The sequence below is a fragment of the Sinocyclocheilus anshuiensis genome, unplaced genomic scaffold (genome assembly GCF_001515605.1).
Source record: "Sinocyclocheilus anshuiensis isolate Anshui unplaced genomic scaffold, SAMN03320099.WGS_v1.1 scaffold635, whole genome shotgun sequence".
In the NCBI taxonomy this organism is placed as follows: Eukaryota; Metazoa; Chordata; class Actinopteri; order Cypriniformes; family Cyprinidae; genus Sinocyclocheilus; species Sinocyclocheilus anshuiensis.
In genome coordinates, this window is record NW_015551039.1 from 750569 (window position 1) to 763443 (window position 12875).

General features: G+C 37.4%; 1 protein-coding gene across 2 annotated transcripts in view; it reads left to right on the forward strand.

Moving 5' to 3' along the window:
* Positions 1 to 15: 15 nt before the first annotated feature.
* LOC107661393 (sestrin-3-like) overlaps positions 16 to 12875 on the forward strand; it is a 24634-nt gene continuing 11774 nt past the window's right edge. The window contains exon 1 of one of the 2 annotated variants that reach the window (XM_016450953.1): positions 16 to 101. Coding sequence is in view for 1 of the 2 variants with exons in the window: in XM_016450952.1 (XP_016306438.1) it covers positions 4111 to 4176 (66 nt within the window). In the remaining variant the exon portion in view is untranslated. Of the gene's footprint in view, positions 102 to 3844; positions 4177 to 12875 lie in introns of those variants that run through there. The other variant, XM_016450952.1, reaches the window with a different exon arrangement.

The window sequence follows — 12875 nt, forward strand, 5'->3', positions numbered from 1 at the left end:
TTCCCAGCTGGGTGCAAATTGAGAGAGAATCTAAGAAATATATATATAGCTTGGTGTGTGTGTAGTTACTGAACACATGTTTATGCTTGGATCTATATTTGGTAAGCAATCAACCTTTCTGAATGCTGACGGAGTGGGTGTAAACAGTATTTTTGCAATAAGTTTTATGTCAGAGGCACGATTATATCTTGATATATAATTCAAGATCACTATCTTGTTAGTCTCTCTCATCCATGCAGCTGCAGACTTTCAGCAAAACATACGTAGGCCTTGCAGGAGCAGGAACTTTATGATGTGTTACTCAGCACATAGATTTTTCCTTTTCAGCATTTCACCAGAGCACAATGTGGGCGGAATGCAGCCATTAGTCAGGAACGAGTGGGTGAACTTAAATGCCAGTTAACCGTTTTACCATCTATGGCCAATATAATCTCCTATGTTGTAATGCAACACACATACGTCCTTTTGTTTTTGTTTTTCCTTTTAAAACCTTGGTTGTGAAATTTGGAAATGTCAAATGTTAGTTATTCTGGAAGTTATAGTCATACTGTGTGATGAGATTGAATGTGATTGACAGCACTGAACTGAAACTGTCTTACTGGCCTATATTACGAAACCGAAGTTTGCAGCTGTCAGCTTGCCTGTGGTCAATGTATAATGCCTCACTTTCTCCTTTTTGAACCATATCTATATTTTTATTGGCTTCTTTTGTATATTTAATTTCTCATTCTCATAATTAGAGATCAGTCAACATTCTTAGATGTTATTGTGTGTATATATGTATACAGTAGGGTTTTTTTAAACAAGATGTTAGTTTCCCGGTGCTGGAATAAAATGGAAATGTCATGATGTGTGGAAGATTCCAAGTTGTATCCACATTCTTATTGTATTTTAGATAAGCTCTATTGAATATCATCAAAGTTACATATACTGTAATGTCAGAAAAGAAACTATTATACTTTTATAAATGTTAAAAAGAGCAATAATGTATAAGTGCAACTATTCAAAATAAAGTTGTTTAAATTGCCCCCTTGTGGCTGTACTTTAAAGAAACTGCAGTAGTAGTGAAAATAAAAGCATGTACTAATTTATTAAACCATAGAGTTTTAGAATTGCATATGTTGATGATATTGGTCAGTTTTGTATACATTATTATTATTATTACTACTAGTATTATTAGTTCTTTCATTAGAAAACTTTTTTTGTTTTTGTTGATTGGTTGTATAGTTTTAACATATTCTTTATCTTCATTGTTTCATATTTTTAGTTTCAAAGTCTTCTTCATGGATCATATTTCAACCCAAAATAAAAACTTTAACTTTGCAAAAGGAAAATTAAGCCTATTTTTAGGGTTTCTTGCATTTGATTTTTATGATAATTAACCACATTAACCCCCCAACACACTTTCCCCAATTCTCAGTAATCTGCTGCAATGCAATATATAAACCTTACTCCTCACTGTAATCATTAAAAAGCGATATATTTAATAATATGCACAAATGTACTTTAATTAATTGTAATGTACATTTATAAAATAATCCTGTTTTATACATTGCTGCTTTATGCATCAGTTTGTGCCATTATGAGTTTCTGTAGGCTATGTCTTTATCTTATCTTAACTTATCACTGTTAACACAGGAACACAAGTCCCTTCTCCTTGTGGGACAGAGGGTCTTATTTTTTAAGCATTCACTGCACTCTGGGTCACCCTCAGTACTTATGATGCAGTAACTGGCACTTTTGAGGGTTTCGGAAGAGTGAGGTAGCTGAATCGACTGCTTGTTCTGCCTCAGATAGAGTAAAAGACACTTGTATTTGTGTACAGTGCACCCTCCATTAGGAAAATATACTTTGATTTACAATACAAAGTGTGATCTGTGCCATGTGCTTTAACACACACAGAGTAAAGAAGTAAAACATTTGATATTACACAAATGTTTTTAATGCTCTTCACAACTCTTCAGATGTGGCCCTACATTTTTTTAAGAAATTTCATAAATTATGTTTTAGCTTTAAAAAGACATTATTGTATTGATATTTGTACTTTATTGTATATTGTATCAGATATGCATCCAGGTTGTTTTCAAAATGCTATCATTTTTACAGAACATTTTCTTTACTGCATCACTGCTTTCATGCAGAGTTACAGTAGATGTTGATGTTGGCGGATATAATATGATGAATATGATAATTCTAATCAGAGTGTCTTTGTCCTTGAAACTGGAGGAATAATTGGCCCCTAATTACCTTATAGACACAATCGTGAGTTAAACAGGGCATGCCAGCAAACACTCTCAATTACAAAAGCAGAAACCTTATATCACATGCTGTCATGTTTGTTAGATTTTGCTCAGATAATCAAACAGTGTTGAGAATCAAATACAATATTTGTTGTTGTTTCAACCTTCCACCCTCCTAAAATATTATATTGCAAGATTTTCTGATGCTCATTTCATAAACATTAATTTAAAAAAAGAATGAGATGTCATTTTCAGTGTCTGGGGTCAGATCTGATGCACTTTCACTGTAGGTTCTGCAGGTAGCCTATCACATGCATCTACATCCAAAGCAAATCCACTCAGTTTAACAGCACAGAATTGACTGTATTCCAAATACTAAGACCTTTTCCAAAACAAGAGCCCCATTCATTTGTAGTTTGAGAGATGACTGGATGAGTCCAGAAAATGAAGGCTTGAAGGCTTTTGTTAAGATCATTCTGACTTGAGGGGAACAGAACTGGAAGACATCACATGTTGAATAAGCACTTTTGTCATGCTTGGTAAGGAGATGCTCTGTAAAAAAATCACCTTCTCTTAAACAGCCTCCATTATTATGTTATATGTTTGCTGTAAATAATCTCTCAATTAAATTTGAATATGTTAAAAGGTCACATCGTCCTCTTTATCCTATTTATTACTGATACTCACAATTCATAATATGCTTCAGAACTCGTTACCTATTTTTCTTGTTAATTTTTACAGTGGAAATACCATTGTTTTTTTCTGTAAGGCTAGAGGCATACATGAGTATATGATCCCTGACCGACCATCCTTTCAGAGCACCTTGTGAACTTTTAGAACAGTTCTAGTGCATATGACATAAAGGCTGATAGATGATAACCTATGAAAGTCCAAATCCAAAGCAGTGTTTTTTAAGTCCCAGTATATTAATGGAGGGTACGGGGGAGGGAACAACCAGGAACATTGTCCTGGATTCTGTTACAAGGAGCCCACTAAGGTCCTGTATGATATAGCCTACTCAGTTTGCACAGGGGACAGGGTTACACCCATTAAATGTTTGTGCAAGGCCTCATTTTTTAAGCAATGGGCCTAGCTCCCTAGAATTGTTTCTTTGCGCATTATTGTGCAATTTTCCAAATGCATGATTACTCAAGCATATTTTACTTAAGGTAAAAAAATAGAAGGCCTTTATAGCTGTGAGAGTCTCAACTGGAGGAAAATTAATGGAGGGGATCAAGAATGATTTCTATTATAAAAAAAACAATTATACCCTGGACAGTCTTCCCATTTTTATGATCTATAATAGAATTAAAAAATGCATCTAGTTGCCAATTTGTTTTTTCACACAGTGCTGTATTTTTTTTAAATTTTTTTTTTTTATTATGCAATAGAAGAACAGCAAATACAATTACAAAGACAAGTAAGAACAAAAGACAATAAGGGTTACAAATAATACTCCAAAGCATACTATGTTTAGACAGTGCGGTATGGCAACTAGTTGTCAGGTAGCATTGCGTCATGAAAGTGGGCGGGCTTAATGTGTTTAACAGACAGGTAGTTTTCCACCACATGACGGGCGCTCATTGGCTCGGATGTCGGGATGTTGGACAAACACAGCCGTCACAAAAAAAAAAAAAAATCCAGTACTAAAAACTGATTGGCCTTCGCTCCACTCTTAGACCCACCTCACTAACTCTCTGATTGGACTGCATCACTGTGGAAGTATCAGTCAATAGTTTTTTCGCTCAGTGACACTGCGGCTGTATGTCCGGACATGTAGATCTCATAGCGGCTTGGCCTTTGTTAGCGAGTCGGTGAGAAGAACCAAGGAAGCCGGAGGAGCCGCATTCATGCGCTTACAGGGAGGAAAATGATCATCTGCACGAAAAACATGGATTATGGCCTTGGAACACAGTATCAGTTTGTTCAAAATCAGGTAACATATGACTGAAGTGAAGATAATAACTGTAACGTTAAACCATAGCTGTATCTAGACTCTTGCTGGGAAGTTTCAAAGTTGACAGTTCATCTACTTCGCTAAAGCATCGACTCTTTAATGTCGTTCATTCATTCATGTTTAAAACGCGTCTCAAACGTAAACGTGTATCATTATTTTTGAATACATGTCCAAGAGTCCCTCTATGAAAGAAAAATAATATCCGTTATTTTCAAACACGAATGTCATGATTCGCATATATTTGCAGAATCTATCTGTTTCATTTTTGTCTGTCTGATCGCCACGTTTCAAACAATGACTATTTGTTTTGAGTTTCAAACGCCGATTCATTGTGTTAATTATTTATTGTTCCTGAAATTAAGTTCATTTTTGACAAGACAAAAGTGTTTACACCTTATAAAACTGCAGGCTTACTGTTCATTTTACTTGGACTTTACGTTTGAGCTGCAATCGTGATCCTATGACATATTTTGTTTGGTATTTTATGGAATGAAAAGATTTGCAAATCCATTGCATTTATGACAAAGATATAAGCCTGTTTGTCGTGCATATGCTTAGTTCACGCTTCAATTGGGTTCAGATAGCCATTGTTTCATATTGCAACTATTATGTTGACCAGTCATAAAGGTGTGCACTTGAAAAACCTGATGTTGAATATCCCAAGTATTAAAAGCAAAGCTTCACGAGGAATTAAGACTGCAGCCTGGAACAGTCTTGAAAGCCTTTGGTGCAGATTAAGCCATGGTTGTGGGTTTAAGCTCGTTATTTTTGTTTTCTTCATTTTGTATTTATCATTCATCTTTAAGCATAATCTGCTTGCGTATAAGCTTTTATAAAAATGAAAATCTGTCATTTGTCTGTAGCGCTGTTGTTGTGTCATTTTTCGCAGAACACAAAGCCCTTTGTCGTTACAGTAAGCCGTGACACGACAATCTGGACGAACTTTAAGGGAAGATGCATTTATTAACATTTCTTCATGCTTCCCTTTTTGGTCTTGTTGTGTGAATGTTTTCTCTTTCTCCCGGTTGTGTGATGTGATGCTGATGTACTGCCAATCAAAGTTGTTTTTCTCCCCTTTCGCCTGCAGTACCTCCTGCAAACTGCGGGGGCCGCTGTTGTGATGGCGCTGCTCCGCATACAGGAGAACAACAGAGGAATATGTCATTTAAACATTTCTCAGAAATATGCTCTCATTTGCCAGCCCATAAAAAAATCCCCTAGGCTTGTACTTGGATTGTTAACATTATAAACTCGTTTTCTTTTTTCCCTCAACTAACCACTGGTCCATTTGTAAGTGAGAAGTATTATAATGGCATTGTATGTGTTTCAAAGCTCCCTGATGTGTTTCACATAGAGAGTATTTTTAATGTCCTGACTCCTGACTATGCTGCTTTTGTAACCTTGTCAGAACAGTATGGTAAAATAAGTTTAAAAACATGTAATGCAACAGCAATCTATTATGTAGCTTATGGCACGCGCATACACACACACACACACACATATATATATATATGTGTGTGTGTGTGTGTGTGTGTGTGGTCAGTTATATAGGCATATATATAACTGGTCAGTTATATAGGCATAACTGACCATGATTGACTAATGGATATGAAGACCACAAAGCACAAAGATGGCAAAATTACAGACATAACTGATTTCACCAGCAAACCAAATCTTGGACTTTCCAAACGGAAATGTGATTCATCAATAATCTGCCTTCACTTCACTGTCCGTCATATGCAAGCTGCTGAATGTATGTCACACTGTCTGTTTATGTAAATGTCAGTCTTCCTGGTTATCTGACTGCATCCATATGTGGCTTGCCGTGTTTGTCTGTGTGTGTGTGTGTGTTTGCTGCCGGCCTTGTTTCAGTCCAACACCCTGTGAGGTGCAGCTGGCTGTTTTGTTCTTCCTAGCTTCCAGGTTGGCAAGCCGAAAATAGAGTTTCCTTTGTAGAGAGGGAGAGAGATGGGGGTTTGTGCAACAGCAGTTGGCAAGTCAAGGACTGAGCCCTCCAGGCCTTCTGAGAATGGAGATTGAATATCGCATCTCGCTCTTATTCTGGACTCAGGCCCTGAACTGAAGCCCCCTGTCATTTAGAGCCTCATGTTTAGACCGTCCTCAAATGACAAAAGATGAGCAGCAGGCTTATGTTTGTCTGTTTTATTAAAGTGGTGATATGTCGCACAATTAAAGGGATCGTTCATCCACTAATAAAAATTCTGGCATCATTTACTCATGTAGTTTCAACCCTGTATGACTTACTTTCTTCTGCAAAACACAAAAGACAACATTTGAAAGAATGTTGGTAACCAAACCGTTTTGGTGGTCATAGACTTTCATTGTTTGGACAAAAAAACAGGGTGAGGAAATTATGATAGAATTAAATTTTTGGGTGAACTATCTCTTTAACGCCTCTATTCCACTTCTAGATTTTTTATTTTTTTTGTGTGTGTGTGTTTGACCAGCTAGAATAAACACATGAACTCATTCAAATCTCAGCGCAAGAGTACATGCAAATATATTCAAATCTAAACACTGTTTTGTTTGTTCATGGAGAGATCTTGCGCTTCATTGTATCTTTAATATCTCACACAGATGCTGTGTTCTGTGGCACTTAAACTTGTTTTAATCAAACAAATAACTGAATTATTATGTAAAGGCCATGTATGCTGTCATTGTTCACGGAAACAGGAATTATGATTGACGAAAGTGGCACCTTTACCCAATAAAAAAAAATTCAGCTGACTTTGAGGGACTCGCCAAGAGGATATGAGACTGACTTCCTGTTTCGTTTTGACTGTTGGTAAAGACATGTCGGTGCATGTTACTGGTGCTGATGAGGCATCCTGTATTGACAAAAAAATCGCCCCAAGTTTCAAAATAACCTAACACTGTTGACCATGAACTGTGATGGTGTTATGAACTTTATACCCTAATTGACAAGTTTAACCAACATCTTCTGTTAATTGCAGCTTGGTAGCCTATATATACAAAAACCTCGGTTGACAGCATCTGCTGCAGGGTTTCATTGAGGCTCATCTGTGTGGGTGTGTGAGCTTCTCTCAGCCTCCCATATGACTTGCATTAGTCTCTAATTTCCCTCTGAAGTTTCATTAGTAGTTAATTGCAAGTTGTTTTGTCTCGTTCCATGGATACAGATTCCCCCTTGCGATTTTCTGCAGCTGCTGATACAGGCTGTGAAATGAACACTCTGTATTGAACCACAATAGCATGTTGAATATATCTGTATTTGCAGTTGCTTGTTTTTCTGGGTCACCACTGAGGAGTTTTGGGATCTGAGACATGTGATCTGTTCACCAGGGAAAGTGCACTAGTGTCCCAGTGGAGACTAGTGTTTGAACTGTTGTTTGAGGCTGACCTCAACATCTTAGTCTTGTTTAAATGACTTGTCCCAATGTGGCTTGTGCTTTATTGCCAATATGGTTCTTGGTTGACCGTATTTTCACTTCTATATTCTTAGAGCTTTTCCCAGCGCAAAATGCTTACGGCATCTAAACAATAGCTGCATCCCAGTTCACATACTTGTGCACTGTTTAATGCTATTTTATAGTATAAATAGAGCAAGTACACTAAAAAATACTTTAAAACAATTTTCAACTCAGAAATTGCTAGTAGCTAAATTTTACAATTAAAGAAATGACAAGTAACACACTTAGTTTAACATGACATTTTAAAGTAGAAAGACTGAAACAGTATTTTCTTGTAAAATGTATCCCAATAATTATTGTTTTATTTGAAAAATAAATGTTCACTGTAACATGTTAACACTGGAAATTCCAAAAAGAAAAAGTGCATTTCAAATACCTGGATGATGTACTTAACCAAAAAAATTAAGTGTAGAATGTTGAACATTTCATGCACTCAACTGTTGCCGCTTTTCTTTATGTAACACATGGGGACAGGCTATTAGACTCTAGTGTTGGATGAAAACATAACCTTATAAAGTTTGTATTCTAGTCATTAGAGTACCTACTAGTTTGTTGTATAGTGTGTCATTTGGGACACAACAAACCTATGGAAGTTATACAAAAAAATAGACCTTGATGGGCACTTGATCTGGAGCATCTAAATGCCAGACTTTCTAGGTAACTGTAATGTTATTCTGTGATACTTTGTATGGCATGTTTTGCTTGCACATGTTTCGCAAGCCTCGACTCTGTTGAATGACAAGACACCTGTGTCTCGGGCAGAAACATATCGCAGCTTTCAGCTCTGCCTTGACACAGATCTTTTTCCTTGATAGAAGAGAGTGTCTTTGTTCCTTTTTCATCAAGTTGCCTCTCAAAATTATTCATTTACCAGATGTAGTGTAATTTTTTTTTTTAAATGGTCTTAATATTAAATGTTAAGTTTCAGGCATTCAAATATCTCAGTAAACATAGGTTAGGCTGACGCATTTTCCAGTAGAGGACAAACCACTGTCTGCACCTCAGTGCAGAACTACATTTCATTGGAAATTCATGTTAAATTGAGTTAAGAAGCAAATATTGACCAAGGGCTTAGTCTAGTTTTTAAGATTATTCCCTTTCGTGAACATTTACTTGAGGAACCTGTCCGGAGAGATGTTTAAGACATCCTGCATAAGTAAAACGCTGTGATCTTTCTTATTTTCTGGTTGCACAGGAATGGTGTTTCTTTCTTATCTATGCATGTGCTATCTCAGCTGTCCTCCAGAACTATTTATAACCTTCTCCTTTCTGTCAGGCGCTGTGTGAAGAGCTGCGACTGGACAACCAATCCATAGGCCTGGGTGTAATTTGTTACCCACATATTTTCCCCACCAATCAGCAATGAAGAAAGTGAACAGAGTTTCAGTTGGCTAAAAAAAAATACCAACTATTTTATGTGAATTTAAGTGGTGTTTGGAGACACAAAAAGTATAGTGACTCAAAGGGATTTTAGGCGCAGTACGTGCCGTGCTGTCAGTGTGAATCTTCAGTACTGTCAGGAAGAGTTATGATGGCCCAGAGCTGTTTTGGCCACGGCTCTCAGTTGTCCCCCGTAACTATGTAACAAGATTTCAGTCAATACGTGACCACGTTCATGTTTGCGTTCAGTCATAACTTATCCTCTGCTCTCCCCCCACCCCAGAAAGTGTAAACGACCCCCTCATCGCCATGACTAACTCCAGCCAAACCCACGGAGCAGCAGTTTACTCAAAAGAAGTACAGAAGCAACCCTCTCACGGACGAACACTATAACTGATCTAATATCACATACTAGAAATTAAAGCCAAGCGTCAAGACTAGGGCTAGGCGATAAAACTGTATTTATTGGGAAACAATATTGATAATAAACTTGAGCAAATTAATATTTAGCCAACATCTAGACGATCAGGTCAAATGTCACTAAAAGCTCTGCATGGTCTGTGTCTCTGGGTGAATGAGCGGCACAGTTTTGTCGTGGTGTTTTCAGCATCTGCCGTCTCACTATATGAAGATAGTTCTCATGAACTTCATCTGCAGAGCTGCTCTGAGTCACTACACCACTACATTTCGCCTTTTCACTTGAGAAAAGCTATCGTCAAACACAAACTGAAACTCAAAGATCTTCACGACAAACTACCAAAATAAAAGTTAACTTGAAGAAATTCACCAAATGTACTTATTAAAGTATTAATAATAATATATATATAAAAAATTATAATAATAAAAAAAATTGACACAGAATTTGGGAAAAAATAAAACTGATTTTGTGGAGACCTAAATTAAAAAGTAGTTTAGCATGTGAAGTTTGCTTGTAAACCAATAAGTTATGTTTATATTAATTCTTAATTTGTCTTATAAACATATGTAAAGCATTTCCTTCCCCATTAATGGTATGTGATAAATATCTATATCAAATCAGGGCTCTAGACTGCGACAATTTTTTTGATAATGTGCGTTAACATTTGACGTGGTCGCATTTGTGCGAGTACATGGTCTGCGCTGCTCCAAAGCGTCTGCTCTGCTCCATACAGCGCGCGCTGCAGAGCCACAGCACAGTGCAGCAGGAGTCCGATTTCACTGATCACATGAAGAAACTGAGAGAGTGGCTTTCAGTGCGAGCGTTTTGGGTGTATAGCCTGGTTTATACTTGCACGCGGCAAAAATGATGCGAATAATGAGGAAACGATGGCGGAGAGAGGCAGTATTAGCATTAAGTGACATGGCATCTGATGTACGGAAACCATTGGCACATGCCACTAGGCTCAGTGGCACATCTGGTGACACTATTGGTTTTCACTGATGTGTCAGTGGAGAGTGGCATGTGCCACTGATACTTGTGACATGTGCCGATGGATTGTGTCAGTGTCACTGACATTGTCGCGGAACATGTCACCGTATGTTGCTGCAGTGTCACTGCTGCTGTCAGCCGGAGTATAACGTACACTGTGTAACACACGCACTTAAAGGGATAGTTCACCCAAAAATGAAAATTACCCCATGATTTACTCACCCTCAAGCCATCCTAGGTGTATATGACGTTCTTCTTTCAGACTAATACAATCCGAGTTATATTAAATAATGTCCAGGCTAATCCATGCTTTATAATGGGAGTGGATGGTAGCCCAAAATTTGAAGTCCAAAAAATTGTACCCATCCATTATAAAAGAAGTCCACATGGCTCTGGGGGGTTAATAAAGGCCTTCTGAAGCGATGCGATGCGTTTGTGTAAGAAAAATATCCATATTTACAACTTTATAAATCTTAATCTCTAGCTTCCGCTAACTGTCATACGCACGTTCACGAGAGAGTGGCATCCAGCGGATCCCAGATTGTACTTCAAATTTGAGACCTTTTACTTAGTATTTTAATTAGTGATGCGCTAGTGATAGCTGATTCAGAATTCAGATTTTCTTTTCTTTCTATTTTTTTTTTAACTAGCAAATTGGATACTGATACTGATTTTTAAGCAAATGTATTTATTGGCTATTTGCTTTATAACAAACAAACTGTCTTTAAGCAAAAATATCTAGCCATTTGAAATTAGAGGCAACCACTGCATTTTAATCAGCATGTCAATAAATTAAAATATCTTTGTTGGACAACAGGTTTATAAATGACTCATACACATGTAAAACTGTGTCGCACACGTACTGTAGTACATTTACTCAAGGCTCAGACCGATTTTTGTCGCACTCTATACAATGCTATAAAATAGTATGAGTTCTGTCTTATTCTGTGATACGAAACCATGTCTGATCACAAAAATAAGTTATTTCAAACACTCGACTATGTTATGAAGTTAATATGGAGAAAAAGCGTCAATAAATGTAAATATCTTTGTTGGACAACAGGTTTGTAAATGACTCATACACATGTAAAACTGTGTCACACACGTGCTTAATGCGCGCTCTCATTTTACTTTCGCTTTCACTTTCGAGATTCGCAATCACACGGACTCTATACTACGGAGCTCAATGGTAGGTACTGCCGCTACCACACATTTTACAAGATTAGATATTTGTCAGTGGTGCTCAGTATCTGCAAATCGTTCGCCATTGTCCAATCAGTCATCTCTCCTTACTCTGTGTATGTGGTAAGTGAACTTTCATGTACTATAATGTAACAGTCTACCGCTAGTAACTACGATTTTACCAACTCTGACGTAAGCATTACGTTTCGCGCCATTCATAAAAATATGGATTCTGAGGACGAAATATTTTTCTTTGTGGCAGGCGGCTTTTGACGTCCAAAAAAAATTTTAATAAATAAAGACAAAGGACATGGCAAAGAGAATGGCTGAAAAGCAGAGAAAAGCATGGACTTTCTGTTCTTCATAAAGAACGAAAAAAATCGCCTGCGAGCTCATACGACAGCAAAAATTGCACCTTGTATGCCCGTCTTTACTCTGTGTATGTGGTAAGTGAACTTTCGTGTACTTTAATGTAACAGTCTACCGCTAGCAAGCACCTATCCATGTCCCTTTAGTGGCTCCATAGAATGCGTTATTTGTTTTCCATGCCTTTCTGCATACGGTTTCACACTTCGGGCACCCCCTCCCCCCCGATGTCATCGTCCATCATGATGTTTCACTGTAGACATCGTCCGATGCCTATTTGGTAGACATCGCCCAACCCTAGTTTCAACCCAACCCTAGTATCAGCCTTGAACTAAGCACTCACTATTTCTTTATACTTGAGTCCAAGTTCAAAATAAAACTATGAACAGATCCATTGTGAAGTTATGGAGCTGTATGAACCACTGCAAACTGTAAAGTAAACAGGTAAAGTTTATCCGAACTCAACTGGTTTTGCCAGAGAACTTAAATGGCCTTCAAATTCCGTTGAACTTCGATAATGTGACAAATTTCTGTGTAATTGTGAAATTGGTATTGTTTTTTCCCCAGCCACTTAGCCTTTGTTACATCATCAGAAAAATTAAGTAGTTTCAAAGTAGGGCTGTGCGATTTAATCGAAATCGAATCGAAATCGCGATTTGAGACATTGCGATTTCCTAATCGCAAAGCCTGCGATGTGGATGCGATATTACTCTGTGATAGTTAGGAAACTAAAGAAAACCGTATGCAACGTAAGCTTCGAAATGACAGACAACGAACAAAAAAGGAAAAAGGTAAGAGCTGCTTCACAGCGCATATCAAAAGCTCCCGTATCGGTTCTGTTTTCAGTACTGGAGAATAAAAGATACATTCTTAGATGTTTTTGTTAGTAC